The sequence below is a fragment of the Sprattus sprattus genome, assembly GCF_963457725.1.
Source record: "Sprattus sprattus genome assembly, chromosome: 15".
In the NCBI taxonomy this organism is placed as follows: Eukaryota; Metazoa; Chordata; class Actinopteri; order Clupeiformes; family Clupeidae; genus Sprattus; species Sprattus sprattus.
In genome coordinates, this window is record NC_137913.1 from 15672555 (window position 1) to 15689997 (window position 17443).

At 44.5% G+C, this 17443-nt stretch overlaps 1 protein-coding gene across 1 annotated transcript in view; it reads left to right on the top strand.

Moving 5' to 3' along the window:
• Positions 1-17118, top strand: part of aacs (acetoacetyl-CoA synthetase) — a gene marked incomplete at its 5' end in the record, with an annotated part of 31437 nt that extends 14319 nt beyond the window's left edge. Inside the window, 8 exons of the mRNA XM_080853045.1 lie at positions 5503-5567; positions 7320-7442; positions 12767-12880; positions 14436-14561; positions 14982-15051; positions 15537-15595; positions 15730-15932; positions 16125-17118. Coding sequence (XP_080709171.1) covers positions 5503-5567; positions 7320-7442; positions 12767-12880; positions 14436-14561; positions 14982-15051; positions 15537-15595; positions 15730-15932; positions 16125-16262 — 898 coding nt within the window. The 3' untranslated portion in view covers positions 16263-17118. The remainder of the gene's footprint in view (positions 1-5502; positions 5568-7319; positions 7443-12766; positions 12881-14435; positions 14562-14981; positions 15052-15536; positions 15596-15729; positions 15933-16124) is intronic.
• Positions 17119-17443: the final 325 nt, after the last annotated feature.

The window sequence follows — 17443 nt, forward strand, 5'->3', positions numbered from 1 at the left end:
TGCATCATGTACAACATGTTAATGCTCATCATGCCAGATCTGTGTGTCTGACAACACAGTAGTCCTGCTTTGTTTTAATTGGCTGCTAGTCTGCATCACACCCCTACTCCGCCATGCTGCCTGTCCTATTTACACAGATGTTGTTCTGCAGAAGCAGAACGACAACAATGACCCCCCATTCCGCTTCCGTGCCTTTTATACAGAATGGCGAGGCTGAATATTCCCACCTTCAAAACGCTGTGTAAAAAAAAAAAAACCTTTAGAGAAATGGGGCAAATAATAATGATGGTGAAATTCTCCTAGTTGAATGCTCTGTGACTGCAGTGAACTCAGCAAATTCACAGAGGTGTTCTGTCCTGTCAAATGCTTTAAAAGAGTACCAGACCTCCGCTCTTGATGTCTTTATCATATTCTGATGTATCTGATGTCTGACGTCTGTCCAGCTGTACAGATGAATGTAGTCATAAGTAGTAGTAAGTAGTGATAATGTAGTAATAAAAACATCACCATTCTATTTTCTTTAAGGGTAAGTGCAGGCCTTACGGAGGTGAACAAAACCATGCCTAGCCTATCCCTGCTAAGTTCAGACTGTGAATCTTAACCATGTCATAGATAAGGTCCATACTTACTGTAGTGATGGACTAGTGTGTAAACACAACAAAAGACACTGTTAGATATAACAGCCACGGATGGGCATCTGACAAGAAGGAGAGGTATTTCAGGTGTAACGTGACCAGACTATTGAAGAAATGATTCTGAGATGCAGCAGGGAGTGTGTAATGGGGAATGTAGCTTTAATCTTTATAACTGATCTGATCTGCTGTATTAGAGGCTTGTGCGAACCTTCAAAAGTGCATTTGGCCGGCCAGATATATTAATTGCACATGATGTGGTTTTTTTTTTTCTTTCTTTTTTTTTGTCCTCGAGAAACAGTTTTTCTTACTTTTTCTTCAAATCTCTCATATTGACCTGTTCTGTTAATTAAATTGGGAAGTCATCGATGCATGCTACAGTAATGCCGAATAAAGAAGACTCATTATACCCCACATCATAACGGACCTTTACCTTCATACACTAAATCAGGCAAAACAATAAGCAGCAAACTAAGTCGAAAGAATAAGGGAATGGTACTGTTTTTTTTTTATAACAAATGGATTTTGTCGAAATATGCCCAACTGAAGGCCCCCCTGATCTAAAATATTGATAAGGAAGCAAAGACATTTAGGATCCCTACACACCGCGGTGAAAAATACTCACTCCCAGTAGGCTGTCTTTATGAGTTACCTTAAGAAACAAAAGAACAAATTACTTTATACAATGAGCTGTCGGTCTGCTTGGCGAGGAGCTTTATTGAATTGTAGGAATTTATTAGTGGAGAAATGAGCCTGAGAAATGTGTTGCTGAGAGAGGGATGAGAGAGGCGGGGGGGAGGGGCGCGGTTTGTTTTTGTCACTTGCTGTTGCCATTTCGAGTTAATTTCAATAAATAACTTAGCTTTAATAAATACAAGGAGCTCTTGCTGGCAACGGTTGAGGACTGGAATCTCAATGTTTATTTTGCGGTCGTATGGTGGAGGGTTGCTTCTACCCTTGATCACCGTGTGTCCTAAACTCATGTGTTGACCTAGTTCTGAGCACGGCACCTGTGCTCTTGACATTGTGTTGCACTGAACTCGACTGGACGGGAGAAGGAAAGAAATGCTGTGCTGCGTCGTGACCTTTCCTAAGTCACAATTTAGGTTGGCTGATTTCGGATGATTGCAGTTGTCAGCAGTCAGGTGCATACTTCTGCACACACACTTTCATCGTTTTTTTTTTTCCCGTCTCCATCATAGAAGATTTTTGTTGATTGAAAGACTATGAGTACTGCTCGCCTTAAAGTAATCTCAGAGCCAGATAAACATCAACACTGGGACACTCCTTTGAGTTTGTCGGGAGCTGAATGACAAAATGGTTTATCGCTCCATGGATCCTTGCTTCGAAGGACAGACTCAGAAAGAGTTTTTGACAAAGGCACAACAACAAAAGATTTATTTTTTCTTTGGCCAAGGCTTCCACCTACAGCATGTTTTTTGGTGTCTACCTACTTTCCCCCCCGCATTTATGTCTGGTACATTGGGAAAATCATGTTCTATTCTCTCATAAGATTTGAGGTCCCACTGAGAAATGTATGTTGCCCTGGAACTGAACCGGAATACATTTCCTATGAGCCCATTGAGCAGCCTAAGCACAAAGCGTCAGCTTCTCTCGCCTGCACCTCTTGATTCCATTGAATTCAATTTTATTGATATTGCCAAAACAATAAAATTGTCTAAAGAGCCCAGGGCCTGAACCCCCTGGGAGCAAGTGCAAAGGCAACAGGGGGAAGGGGGGGGGGGGGGGTTATACAGTGTGCTCATATGGTTACTATTACAAGGGTAGGTAGAGCAATGAAACAGAAACTATGTCAATGGTGGCAATTATTTTCATTACAGGTTAATAGGCTAGCACACAATATGTAGATGTATCAGGGTAGAATTAATGCACAATAGAGTGGTGGTGATAGGTAGGTGTAGATCAAGGAGAGACACCACAGCAGCATCCCAGAGCAGAGACAGCGTAGACTAAGAGGGGATGAAAAGAGACAAAGTGAGTGGGCAGAGCTCAGCTCCCTAATATGTGGAGATGCACTTAATGGTTATGGTGATGAGGAACAACAGCGGTAAAAGGTCACACTATAAGAGGAAATTTGGTTAGTAAAGATCAATTTGATAAACGGATACATTTAGGTAAACAATTATCTGTAGGTAATATGTTCACTTTATCAGTCTTAAAGCCTTAGCATAATATGATATAGAGGGAGAGGTATGTTGAAATTTTGTTTGTGTTTAGTTTGTATAGTTGGCTGACATGGTGCTTGAGAATTTTAGTTATACAAGGGTGGCAAGAGTGGAAGGATACAACATTAGTGCCCAAAATGGCTGGCGACAGCCGCAACATGTGCCGCATGCTGTACAAGTGATCCGCACGTCATGCTAACAAGGTACTGGGTTTTGATGCCTCATTCATGACTATAGGATGCACTAAAGAGGAATTTATTTAGTCCCGATTTAAAGATGGAAAGGGTGTCCGCTTCTCGGATGAAGGCAGGAAGATTATTCCACAGGACGGGGGCTTGATAGCAGAAGGCTCTGCCTCCTATTGTGCTTCTTGATATTCTTGGCATTACAAAGAGACCTGCACTCTGGGAACAAAGTGTTCTTGATGGGCAGTAGGGGACACCTAATTTCTTGAGGTAATTTGGAACGAAGCCGTTTAGAGCTTTGGATAATAGAAGGAGTACTTTGAAGTCAATTCTACTTTTGACAGGGAGCCAGTGCAGAGAGGCAAGTAAAGGTGAGAGGTTCATATTTGTTAGTTCTAGTAAGTGTGCGAGCAGCAGTGTTCCGTATCAGTTTTACGCTCTTCCTCCAGGCAGAACAGCATTACAGTAGTCCATAGATGAAAACATTCTGTCTTTGAGATCTGTTTTATGTGTGCGTTGAGTGAAAGGTCTTGGTTGATAATAACATCGAGATTTGTTATGCTAGTGTTGGATTTAAATGAGATGTCATCCACTGTGGGTAGATGGCTGGATAGTGTCATTCTCAATTGTTTAATGCCTGCAAGCATTACCTCAGTTTTACCAGAAACACCTTGACTGCACCAAAAGAGAAATATCTCTGGTTTATATGAGGTATGGCATTTCATGTTGGATCCTGGGATGTGTATCCTTCTAGATATGATGTCCCATGTTATATCCTCAGATTTTGAGGTGGATATCATTACTATGATGGAAGAGCCAGGTCCTGATCTGACTTGTTTCATTATTGTCTATATGAGCCTGACCATGATCCATATGCTCTGAAAAAATAGCCTTCTCCACATAGATTGGTTCTTTCTTTCTTTTTTGCTTTCTTTCTTCACTTCTTTCTTTTTGTCTTTCTTTCTTTTTTTGTCTTTCATTCTTTTTGTCTTGCTTTGTAACTTCCTTCCCCCTTTCTCCTATGCCTCTCTGTTTTTCTTTGTCTTTTAGTAAAAGTGTGTGTGTGTGTGTGTGTGTGTGTGTGTGTGTGTGTGTGTGTGTGTGTGTGTGTGTGTGTGTGTGTGTCAGCACTACCAGAGCAGGGGCGTCCCTCTCTACCTTCAAGAAGCTCTTGAAGACCCAACTCTTCAGAGAGCACCTCCCTTCCTAACTGGCACCTTGGCTTAACTTGCACTTAAGCAGTGACAGTCCAGCACTTCTTTTTCTTTCTATGTCATTTTCTATTTTTTGAAAAAAAGCAGTATTTATTGTTACACCAGGTTTTATTGCTCTTAGCTTGATTGTTCTCTCCCTTTTACAACGCTTTGGACAAAAGCGTCTGCTAAATGACTAAATGTAAATGTGTGTGTGTGTGTGCGTGTGTGCGTGTGCGTGTGTGTGTGGGGATGGTTTGTTGGGAAGCTGCTATAGCTAAGAGATGCAATTTTGACATGCTTCCTTTGCCCCTTGGGCATAACCACTTGAGCTGGAAAGGTTCATATCAATGGCCTGTTGATTGAAAACATGAATGCACATATGCAGTAGTCAATAAATGCTATTGTGAAGAAATGACCAATCAATGGGCTGTGAGGTATCCTCCATCAAAGCTGTCGCCAATAAAAGTGGAAGGAGAAGCAACACTTTTGCAGATCTAAGAGGTCACGTTCTTACACTCACAATATCTACCTCAATGCGAACGCCTCAGCTAATCTTTCTTTAGTCGGTTGCTGCACCTGGGTAAAATGCAGAGCGCCATTACGTTGCCTCACGTGAAAATGGCACTTTTCATGTCGTGGCCCTTTTTTTCATTTACCACCCAAATGCCAGTGCCTTTAGGGGGGCATCCGAGTAACGTGTCTGTTGTGTGTTAAGTTGGACCTTGCAAAGTGTGCACAGATGCAGCGAGAAGTCTCTGCGGAGATTCATCACTGCAGCCACTGCTATTACAACTTGTCATGGAAATTAGTTTAGGCCATTTACATAATTACATATTCCCTGAATGAGGGGTACAGGGCTAGATGACCTGAAGTGAAAATCATTTTTAATCTTTGATATGAACAGTTAATGATGCTCACATCAATAAGTCATGAACTTCCCTGTTCGTATTGTGTAGGGAATGGGGGGGTAAAAAGTAATGCACAATCAATATGTGGTTAAGAATACCCTTGGTGGCTTATCGACACATTGTAACCAGGCCCTTTTGTGATCTTTATATGGTAACATACAGAAATGCAGGGCTACGATTACAATGCTAGTACCTTTTTGACAACCTTTTGTTTTGCAATGGAAACAATGGAATCAAATGGAAAACAATAAAATGGCTGCAAAGCATCACTTGAGTTCGCCTCTATACACATAGCAGTTGAGAGTTTGACGTGCAGCTGAACATGGAAATAAGTGTGCCTCAGTTTTCCCCGATTGAGTTGCCTCATGCTCTCCTAATCTCCCACCCCCATCCAGGATCACGATATTCGGGACGGGAGCGAAGTGGCTGGCAGTTCTGGAGGAGCGCAATTTGAAGCCAGGTGAGCACCGACTCTGTTCTCTTCCACAGACAAGGCCCATATGTTAGCAGCCACTTTAAACGCCCTAGGTTGCCAATGCTGATGGAGGGGAGGTGCCACCTTTTAATTCTCCCCTCTACACCTTTCCTGCCCGTCTCGACTCCCCCGTTCGTCGGGAGCTCGTCCATGCCGACATTTATTAAAGACATGAGTGGCCAGAAGAGGCTCGCTTGTCGGCCCCAAGGACGTAAGCGGTGGGATGAACTCCCAAAGAGAGTGTTAGCAGCGTTAGTGTGGCGGTGATTGTAGGGCTGTGTTCGCCCATTTCAATGCGCAGGTTAGTCGTAATCACATGCATTTTTTTTATTCTGGCGTTTTCTGCTATCCCCTCCCTGCACCCCCCCCACCCAGCCAGCATTTGACTTGCTAATCAGACGGTTAGCATGCGATGGCTGATGAACGGCTGATGGACAGGAGGCAAGAGAGAGGGGTTTGTTTGGGGGTGGGGGTGGGGGGTGATGATGGCGATGGTTGTAGGCCTCTGCTTCCACACATAAAGTATTTCATTCACTTCACCCCGATCCCCTTCTACAAAGACGCAGCCATGTGAGGCTACGATGGAGACGAGGCTACGAGGCTACGAGCCATCAAAGGGTCTCTGTGGTGCCCATTTTCCCAGTGTTCTGTTTTCTAAGTGTAGCATAATTGATATTGTACGGAGGCACAGAGGCAGTGATGTGGCGGAGGACACCTTCTCAGGCAGCGACACACTTTCACAGCCACCAAACCAGAGGCAGCACTCAGCCAGGCCCCCTGTGGTGCCACCAGCGGGGGGCTTCTGAGATACCTGCTACGCGTGAAACAGGCCCCTGACTAAAGTCTCTCTTTTATAAACGCCTACCCCCCCCCCGATACACACACACACACACACACACACACACACACATACACACATACACACACACACACACACACACACAAACTCTCTCTCTCTCTCTCTCTCTGCTCTAAACTGCTGCTCTTAACTGAGATTGCTGGCTGGATGGGTGGGTTGGTGATGTGTGTGTTTCTGGGGGGGGGGGGGGGGGGGGGGCAGCTTTCTGGCATATGCTCAGGGTAGGAGGGAAGAGGGCAGGGGGGCAGCTTTAGGAGGGGTACTTCCCGGACACTGGAGGTCCGTCTGTACAGATGACATTTTGGAGAGACACCTGCTTGCACGGTAGGGGTGTACCGCAACCCGTGGCGAGGCCTCCGGGCAGGGCACTGGCCCTTCCTGCCGGGCAGCCTGGTAGCCTGGCTCTCTGCTCCTCTGTTGGTTTGAACAGGACTGGATCTCTGCTCCTCTGTTGGTTTGAACAGGACTGGATCTCTGCTCCTCTGTTGGTTTGAACAGGACTGGATCTCTGCTCCTCTGTTGGTTTGAACAGGACTGGATCTCTGCTCCTCTGTTGGTTTGAACAGGACTGGATCTCTGCTCCTCTGTTGGTTTGAACAGGACTGGATCTCTGCTCCTCTGTTGGTTTGAACAGGACTGGATCTCCTGTGTTTCTCTGCCGAAATACGTCTCCCATTTCCCATCGCCCTTGTAACTTTGCATTCTCTCTCTGAACCTATTAGGGCTGAGAAAAGGATATTTTTTGCATTTCACTGCTGTTTTGAATGGTTAGGGTACTCTTGATATTCACCTAACTTTGCAGCTTTGGTTTCTCTGATCTTCTCCTTGCTGTGAACCTGTTCTGACCTCACATTTTGTGCTTTGTCACCCCGTCGCAGCAAACACCCACAACCTGCAGTCGCTGCACACCATCCTGTCCACTGGCTCGCCACTGAAGCCGCAGAGCTACGACTATGTGTACCGCAGCATCAAGAGCAACGTGCTGCTGGGATCCATCTCAGGTGAGCAGGCGTGGTGGGGGAAGGGCACGCCAGGCCATCCGTCAGGCTGCTGTAGCCGATTCATCGACAGCCCCTGACGCTCAATAGAGATGCCCTCCCCCTGACACACACACAGAGTCACAGACACACACACACACATCTACCTCTGTGGTCCCAGGGCGCTGCAGCTGACGTGCCCCCCAGGGACGGCAGAAACAAATTAGCATTAGCGCTGCCAGCTGCAGCACGGCCAGCCCTCTCAGCATGGCTTTTGACACACCACCTGCGCACGCACGCACACACCACACACACACACACACACACACACACACACACACACACACCACACACCACACACCACACACCACACACCACACACACCACACATCACACACACACACACACACATACACACACATACACACACGCATGCATGCCCAACTCAAACCGAGGCACCCCGCACACATGCATGCTCTTTGGCATTAAAGGAGAACTGTGCCACACACACACAGACACAGGCATAGATGTGCCAACCTTAAGACTCACTCAAATAAATATAAAAAGTATCTGAAGAAATAACCTTGTCCATCGGATCCAAGTACCATTCTAAAATTCCTAGTGGTTTTTTTCTTCATATTTTTTTTTTACTTTGCTTTGCTTTGGAAAGCACTTCATAGCAGAGTGGTGCTTTTGAGCTATTGTCATCTCACTCGGCTGAAATGGATCAAGCAAGAGATGGTGCTTAAAGTCTCGTCCTCCCAGCAGACGAGGCATCCTTTTGTTGTGGTGAATGCGAGGCGTCACCTCTTCATGATCTCCCCTCACTATCTCAGCTGGCTGGCGCGGTGGAGATTTGGTTTTTTTTTTGGGGGGGGGGGGTGGGCGGGCAGTCTTTCAGCCATGGCCACATCCATCAGCATTGTGTGGACGTGACGCTGCTCGCCCCTGATAAGATGCTCTGGCACATTTAGAAATCCTCCCATGTTTTGCTCTGACGGTGCCCGCCACCGGGAAAAAAAAAACCCACAACAAAACAAAAAAAAACACTTTGACACCTGATGGCGAGCGCTTGGCACTTAACATTTGGGATGGAGAAAACATGAGTGACGTATTTTGGCATTTAAAATGTCAGTCCGAGGTTAGGCTAGCAGCACGGCTGTCACGCAGAGGCGGTGTCTGGATGAAGGGTAGATGCGCCTCATGAAAAAAAACTACAAACTCTTTCAGTCTTGGTCATTGAATGAGCGTGCGTTCATTTTAGATCCCAGTATTGCTTCATTCAGAACCTGCCGCGAGTCCACCCTCCGCAGGCGTCCGAGCAAACGCTGCAGGTTGTGGGCTTGCGACAGGTTTGACCTTGACCTGCAGGTCGGGCTGAGCATATGTAGTTGTGGCCATTTCCTCCTGCTCGGGCTCACCCGCCAGACGGACTCCCGGGCCCGCAGCCGCTCGCCACAGGGCGCCTTAACACTTTAGCCGCTACGACTCGCCTCGGTTTAATATACCTCCACCTGACTGCCATCTGTCCCTGCTCCTCTCGTCCTTCCTCTCACTCTCTATCCTGCCAGCTTTCTCCTCTGCCCCCCTCCTCCAGGATCTCTCTCTCTCTATCTCTCATACTCTCTCTCTCTGGCTCTCTCTCTGGTACTCTCTCTCTCTCTCTCTCTCACTCTCTGTCCTGCCAGCTTTCTCCTCTGCCCCCTCGTCCAGGTTCTCTCTCTCTCTCTCTCTCTCTCTCTCTCTCTCTCTCTCTCTCTCTCTCTCTCTGTCACTCTCTCTCTCTTTCTCTCTGGCTCTCCTTTCACCTGTCTACTTTTTTTATCATCACCATTTCTCACTTTCATTTCTCAGTTTTTAATTTTTTTTAATTTATGCATCTTTCTTTCTTTCTGTATATTTCTTTCTCTCCTCTGCGCTCTCTTTTTTCTCTTTCTTTTTCCTTCCTGCTACCACTCCAAATGCTTCCTTCCATACCATTCTACCAGTGTAGTTGTGGCTGTGGATGTTTTTTTTCCTCTGTGTACTCATATACATGTAATGATTCCCAGGGAGGGTATTTTTGTAGCACCAACCTCTTCTCTTTTAAAAGAGGAGTGTGTGCTCAAAATTGTGAAAACAATATTTATCAGAGCAGGAAAACCAGGAAAGGTGTTAAATGTCAACAGTGGAGCAACATTAAACAACAGATGCAGTGCCGCAGGGAAATGTTAAGTATGATTGCTCAGCAGTCGTAGTGGGTCACTAACAGTAAACACACCGATCTGACATTGGAATAAAAGCAGTACACAGGAAATTGCAACAATATTTTGTTGAACAAACTATTCATTGATATACAGCTCTGGAAAAAATTAAGAGACCACTCAAAATGATCAGTTTCTCCCAAATGTCAAATAAATAAAAAAAGATGCAAAGAAAACAAGTTCATCTTAATTTTTACATTTAACACAATACTATTGTTTTAACTTAGGAAGAGTTCATAAATCAATTTTTGGTGGAATCATCTTGATTTACGATCACAGCTTTCCTGCGTTTTGGAATGCTCTCCACCAGTCTTTCACATTGCTGTTGGGTGACTATGCCACTCCTGGTGCAGAAATCCAAGCAGCTTGGCTTTGTTTGATGGTTTGTGACCATCCATCTCCCTCTTTATCATGATCTGGTGGTCCTACATCCACACCTTCACTGATCTGGCTGTGTGGCATGGAGCATTGTCCTGCTGGAAAAAACACTCCTCAGAGTTAGGGAACATTGTCAGAGCAGAAGGAAGCAAGTTTTCTTCCAGGACAACGTTGTACTTGGCTTGGCTGAGGTTTAAAAAAGGACCATAAGGATTGAACCATAGAGGACTGGAGTAAGGTAATCTTTTCTGATGAGTCCAATTTGAAGCTTTGCCCAACACCTGGTCGTCTAATGGTTAGACGGAGACCTGGAGAGGTCTACAAGCCACAGTGTCTCACATCTACTTTGAAATTTAGAGGAGGATCGTGAAGATCTGGGGGTGCTTCAGCAAGACTGGAATGGGGCAGATTTGTCTTTGTGAAGGACGCATGAATCAAGCCACAGAGTTGTCCTTGAAGAAAAATTGTTTCCTTTTGCTCTGACAATGATTCCCAACATGTGGTTTGAATGCAGGAAGATGAATGCAGTATTATGACAGGGAAACAGCGCCCGTAAAACAGAGTTGGTAATAAGCTGAAGTCAGCTGCCTTTGCTGTCTCAATATTTCTGTGATTGTATTGTGGCTACTTACTTTTTGCAATAGGAAGATGCATATATCCTAACCATATTATGATAATTAGCTGTTGCATGCAACTTTTTCTTCATCTCTGTCATCCATTACGAATAACTTAGCCCCAAAGAGCATATTCAGATTGTCACTACATTTTAAAGAAGGCAATTTAACATTTTTGTAGTTGCCTGTTTTAAATGTTTCATATTACAGAAATGTGAGGACCTATTGGCAAGGTTTTTAGGCCTCATTTGTTAGCTTGCTGTAGGCTTGTACTTCTAGTTAAACGGCGAGCCGCGAGTTTTTTGCGATACAGAAAATCTTCATTCCACTGATTGCAAGTCTCCAGTACCATAGCTAACTATGAGGTGATAAGACCAGGAGTTACCAGGGTCCGAGCTTGACTTTCCTGCTGATGGGTGCGATGACAAGAATCACTGTAAAAGTGGGTGTTCATTTTCGCTGACGGTCTATAGGCAAGGCTATATAGGCTATTTCAAGATCGCAGCTGTCCTAGTTTAGACTATTGAAATCAATGGAAACTAAATAAATTATATGAAGTCAGCATTTTTATTTCTTTATTTATGTCCATCTGTTAGTGTGTGTATTATGTTCGCAGAAAAAAAAAAAAAAAAACAGATGGCCTATGCTACTGTACACGCAGGCCGTAGCCGTAATCATCAGCATAAACATGATGGTGCTTTACGCTATATAATATTTGTTCATAACTTGCCGGCTACCATTGGTCTACTTGTGCAGCTGGCAGAGCGAGTAACATCACAGTAGGCAAAAAAGAGAGAAAAAGAAATTACTGGGGGCATCACACTACCAGGATAAGGATGGACATAACTGAGTTGGAGCAATGCCGATGTCTCAAAAGCGATAGGAGCATAAGCCGCAGCAAGAAACAGGTGGAATAATAAAGATAAAACTAAAGAAGAGCAAACTTATTGTTTGGGAGAGAGGGGACATGAGCAAAACAACAAACGCTGACATAGAGATGCTGCAATGGCGTCTGCCCCTTCCCCCACCCAACACTCACACACAGCTGTGTTTAACCTGTGGGCCTCCTAAATGCAGATAAGCTAACCCATTCCCCATGGACCCAATTAATACCTACTAAAGAGGCAGGTGGGAGAATATACTGGAGACAAGGAGTGAAGGAAGCATTGTTTAGTTGGTTGGATGGATAGATGAATTGAGAAAGAGAATTATTTCTCTATGTGCACTTATATACACAGCATACAAATGCTTACACTGAAAATACATAGAACACCAGTGATGAACTACACAAGCCACAGACGACACTGATAACAAATCACTTCAGAATGAGGATGCTACACTTCGGATATGCCCTATAACAAGGAAGAAAAAAATCCATATTATGCTTTTTACATGAATAGCAATAGTGCGAGTATATTGTATCAGATACAGGCAATTACACTGAGAAGACCAACACCCATTGTCAGACTCCAAATCTAATCCAACACAGGGAGACTCCTGTCATTTGAAATCAAGAGAGGCAGAGCCTTTAGCTTAAGAGACAACAAAGCAACCACCATCTCCTCGCTCCGAAAAACAAACTTGATAAGCCTGATATCCCCTTGTATCATTTTGTAATATAAATTGTCTTTTGGTTCAGGCTTCCAACGAGGCGATATGTGGGGAAAGTGAGCTCCCCGTGCTGGCTCTGCATTTGAGCTTTACTCAGGGAATGGTAGGGAAGGGAAGGGAAGGGAAGGGAAGGGAAGGGAAGAACTGATCTGATCTGCGGAGGTTTGAGGTGCGGTGTGCATGACACTCAGCCCTTGCGTAGGATGCAGGATGGTGAGGTCAAGCCGGATGAGCCACCTGGTAATAATGAGGATGGTGGTGGTGGTGGTGAAGTTGTTCCTTTACCTAAACTAGTAGAGTGACTGGTGGAGCAAGTTACTGACAACACAATGATTATGGGTCTGATTTCCAGGGAACCCATGTCCCAATGAAGCACGTATATCTGTAGTCTAAGTCGCTTTAGATGAAAGCATCTGCTAAATAAATACATGTGCATGTAAAATGTGATGATGATGATGATGATGATGATGATGGCGGCGATGCTGGTGTTTATGATCCACAGGTGGCACAGACATCGTCTCCTGCTTCATGGGCCAGAATGTGACACTGCCAGTTCACCGCGGCGAGATCCAGGCCAGGAATCTGGGCATGGCCGTGGAGGCATGGGGCCTGGAAGGTGAGAGCCAACGGGAGGATGAGGAGGCACTGGCTGTTTGGGGGGCGGGAGGGGTTGTCAGGGTGCCGACGTCCCATGGTTTTCCACCCATATCTGTGCCATGTGTGTCATGCCAGTGACTGACTGTCTTCAGTAATCAGCGATTAAGGATGTGTGTTTCATTGGCGGTGTTGGCCCATGCAAATAGGGTGCCATTGCTGTCTGCTGATTGGTGATTCAGAAAGACACGGGCCACAATAGCCACTGAATTTGCTCGTTTTAGTTTTTTTTATGCACAGGGCACCAGATGGACTAAAATGGCGACTAAAATGGGTGTCAATGTACCAATGCACCATTCATTATGTTGCCAGTGGTGACTGTCCCCCAGGAGAACACATTTCCTTCAGCAAGCTGATATTCTAACGTAAATTGTTTTTAGCTAGCATCGTCGTTTATGAAATACTTCAGTTGGTAACTACTAGGTTGAGCTGTGCAACAGCCATGTCTTCTTTCTTCACCTCCAAGACAAGTAAACACTTGTTTAGGCTACCATTTCTCCAGCTGCCGGAAAATCAGCATCACATGAAATTCTGTCGAACAACAAATAATAATGTAGGCTAGGCAGTTAGCCTGACAACTTTTCTCGCTTTTCAAAGTGCATCAAGCTTACAACAATTCACTACTGTTCACTGTAGACTCTAACACTGCCTGATGTGCCTATTGCGTTATTGAACCTGTAAACATCTTGAAGTTAGTGTTAAGATGTGGTGATTGTATGGATAATGCATAATGCTATCTTTATAGAGTGAAGGTAATTTTTCTGTAGAAGCCACTGGCCAGTCTTTTGGATATCAGCCAAGGAAATGGTGAAAGTTAATTGCGAGTTCTGATCTATAGGTTTATCAGCATAGGTGGTGAAAACATGATGTGTCAAATACTAAATTGTAAATAAGGTGATCTACTCATAGGGACCCATGGCACCATTTTTGTTATAGAAAGATTTTTTAGTTTTTTGTTAACACTTTATTTTGCAAGGGTATCCTACTGTATGTTGCCACAATTAGTATTGATGTGATCATGTCTCAATGATCTTGCTATATCATGATATTATTTTAGGCAATTTTGTCCATCAACAGTAAAGGGCTCTAATAGGCTACAGAACCCATTGCTAGGTGCTGTCAGCTGGCTAATGGAAACACAGACCTAACACAGAAATGAACTGTGTGACGTGACAGTTTCCTTACCTCACATTGGAAAATGTAAATGTTGGATCCTAAAACTTAAATATTTCCAAAACATTTCAGGTTTAGGAGGCAAGGCTTTTCTTTTCTTTTTTTGTCCGGAGCCTTGTTTATGTTTATTTTAGTTTTGGCGTCTTTTGGATTAAGAATTTATTTCAGTCTTTCTGCTGAACAGATTCACCAAACAGTAAAGGTATTTGTGTCGTGATTTAATGATTCTTTCTCATAGTTTCAAAAAGTTTTAAGTGCCAGGCTCACCGTGTGTGTGTGTGTGTGTGTGTGTGTGTGTGTGTGTGTGTGTGTGTGTGTGTGTGTCTGTGTGTGTTCTCAAACAGGGACGCCGGTGTGGGGGGAGAGCGGTGAGCTGGTCTGCCTGAAGCCCATGCCCTGTCAGCCAACGCACTTCTGGAACGATGAGAACGGAATCAAATACCACAAGGCCTACTTCTCCACTTATCCCGGTAACCCCCTCCGCCTGCCAGCGAGAGCCGGCTGCCACTGATGGGGCCCGGCGCCATTAAGCTGAGTGGTGGCACGGCATAACTGCTATTTATGCCCAGGCTGTGGATCGTTTGTTTTGCAGACATATTTTTGGATGGGAGATTGGTGGGGATGAGGGAATCCATTCTCTATCTCTCTCGCTGTTTGGTTGTTTGTGTACACACAGGGATGTGTGTGTGTGTGTGTGTGTGTGTGTGTGTGTGTGTGTGTGTGTGTGCGTGTACAAGCTGTCTATACCATGTGCATGGAAGCTGCACTTAAGATCCCAATATCTGCTCATCTCAGCTGCTCATCTCTCCAGCTGGAGACACTCTCTCATGGCTTGTGTGTGTGTGTGTGTGTGTGTGTGTGTGTGTGTGTGTGTGTGTTCATCGGCTCAGGTGTTTGGGCTCACGGCGACTACTGCAAGATCAATCCAAAGACGGGAGGCATAGTCATGCTGGGTAGAAGGTGATTTTCTCTTTCTCAATCACTCTGTCTCTCCCTCTCTATTTTCCCCTCTTTGTCTGTTAGTTTCTTCTGCCTCGATATATGTCTATGTCTATGTCTATGTCTATGTCTATGTCTATGTCTATGTCTATGTCTATGTCTATGTCTATGTCTATGTCTATGTCTATGTCTATCTATTTGTCTGTGTGTTCGGGTGCAATAAACAGTTTGTAGTTAAACTTAAAAATTATTCTAAACAAGTAATAGCATTGCAATTCAGAAGACACTAAAAATTAAATAAAGAATTGCTATTTTTGAATTTTGGTTTGGTTTAGATTTACATTTGCCTCTGAACATAGAAAAAGGTTTATTCTTTATAAATAAGGAAAATTGATCATACACCATCAATTGAGGGACTTTTATTGTATGAAATACTGTACATGGTCTCAGTTTGGAGAGTAAAATGGCTTCCATTTGTGCATTGATGTTCTTCTCTGTGTTTTCAGTGATGGAACTCTGAACCCCAATGGAGTGCGATTTGGGAGCTCCGAGATCTATAACATCGGTAAGATCCAGTCTGCAGATCCACATATGATCTCCTTCCACTCCTAACTGTGAATAAACACATTCAACTTCAGTGGCGTCAGTGGATCAGATATGTCAGAACTCAAGCTGGGTCCGTTTTCATTCTCTCCGCAGTGGAGGCTTTCGAAGAGGTGTCGGACAGCTTATGCGTTCCCCAGTACAACAACGACGGGGAGGAGAGGGTCATTCTGTTCCTGAAGATGGCCCCGAACAAGCCCTTTAACCCTGAGCTGCTGCAGAGGATCCGCAGTGCCATCAGGGTGGCCCTGTCTGCCCGACACGTCCCTGCCCTGCTCCTGGAGACCAGGGACATTCCGGTGAGTGGGAGGCGTGGATGCATGGATCGATGAGTGAATAGAGGAAGAATGGAAAGATGAATGGATGGGTGAATGAATGGAATGGATAGGAAGGTCGATGAAAATGTTTGTCCATCTCTATCTTCCTTTCAGTTTGTATACACACACACATCCATATTGCTTCATGTTGCTCTGTTCTATCCTTTTGTGTAGTACACCATAAGTGGGAAGAAGGTGGAGGTGGCGGTGAAGCAGGTGATCGCAGGGAAAGAGGTGACCCAACGCGGTGCCTTCTCAAACCCGGACTCTCTGGACCTCTACAAGAACCTGCCTGAGCTGCAGAACTTCTAAGGCTATTCATGGCTTCAAATGGGAAAACCAAGGGACAAACAATAGAGAAAGAGAGCTTCTCGAACTGACTAGTGAATTTTTTTCTTTTTTTATTATTATTTGTTTTTTTTACTTGCTGCATAAACCTGTCCGCCTTTAGGGGCACTGGGAGTGTGGATTTGTCCAAAGATTCCCAGTGGTTCTTCATCACCAGAGGCTGCTTAGTTGGCCCCCCACAAGCTCCTCCCTGTGGAATGTTTTGGCATCATCACTCTGTCAATCCAGCCAAACAAACAAACAACAAAAAAACTACATAATTTAGTGCCCCTCCCCCCTATTTCCTCTGAAATCCTCTTTTATTGAAGTCTATTTTTACCCATCATGTATTCCTTTCACAGTTGCCTCAATTACACTCTGATAGTGAGTTTAATGTTGTCGAGAAAAGGAGGATTTGGTGTCATTTATCTTATCATTGTGGGATTGAGATTCATCCCATGTGTTTCTAGTTGCTCTCAAGACATATGGTCCATAACTGCTCTGTCAGGGACCTCTACTTGGCCTTTGAAGGCTGCATCAGATACATTTTGAACATAAGGGCTTGCCCTGGTTATGTGTGTAAAAGCAGCTATCTTCAAATTCTGGAGCTTAATTAAAGAAAGTCCCCATTTGAAATCTTTGCTTCTCATGCCCCATAATAAAACAATGCTGCAATCTTACCTGGTGTAACTATCAGGTTCAGGTCAATTAAGAAACGTATTTGTTTGTGATATACTCAAGGTACGTCCAGGCCGGGTACTACGGGGAAACTTTGTTTGAGGAGCACCTGTCCAGCTTCACTGTTTGGTGTCACGTGAGCAGACTCATGATTGAAACTCTATCTGATTATTTTGGACATGGAACTAATTAGTTCCCTGGAGGTTTTTTTTATTTATTTTTTCATAAATTGTGGACCAGGCCCAAAGCTAGTCTCTCTCCAGGAAAAATAGCTCACTGTTGGTTTCATCGGAAGAGGGGTACTTTGTTTACAAGCTTGAAGTAGACATTAAAAAGGGATTCGATTTTTATACAGTGTACTCTGTCGCCTCAAGCAGCAAAATCCATCAGTGTTTGTTTGACGTCCCTTGTAGTTTGGTTCCCCCAACCTGCCAAGTTGGAACATTTCCACTAGTGCCCAGTAGCTCTGCCCTCTCCTGGTGCTCCTC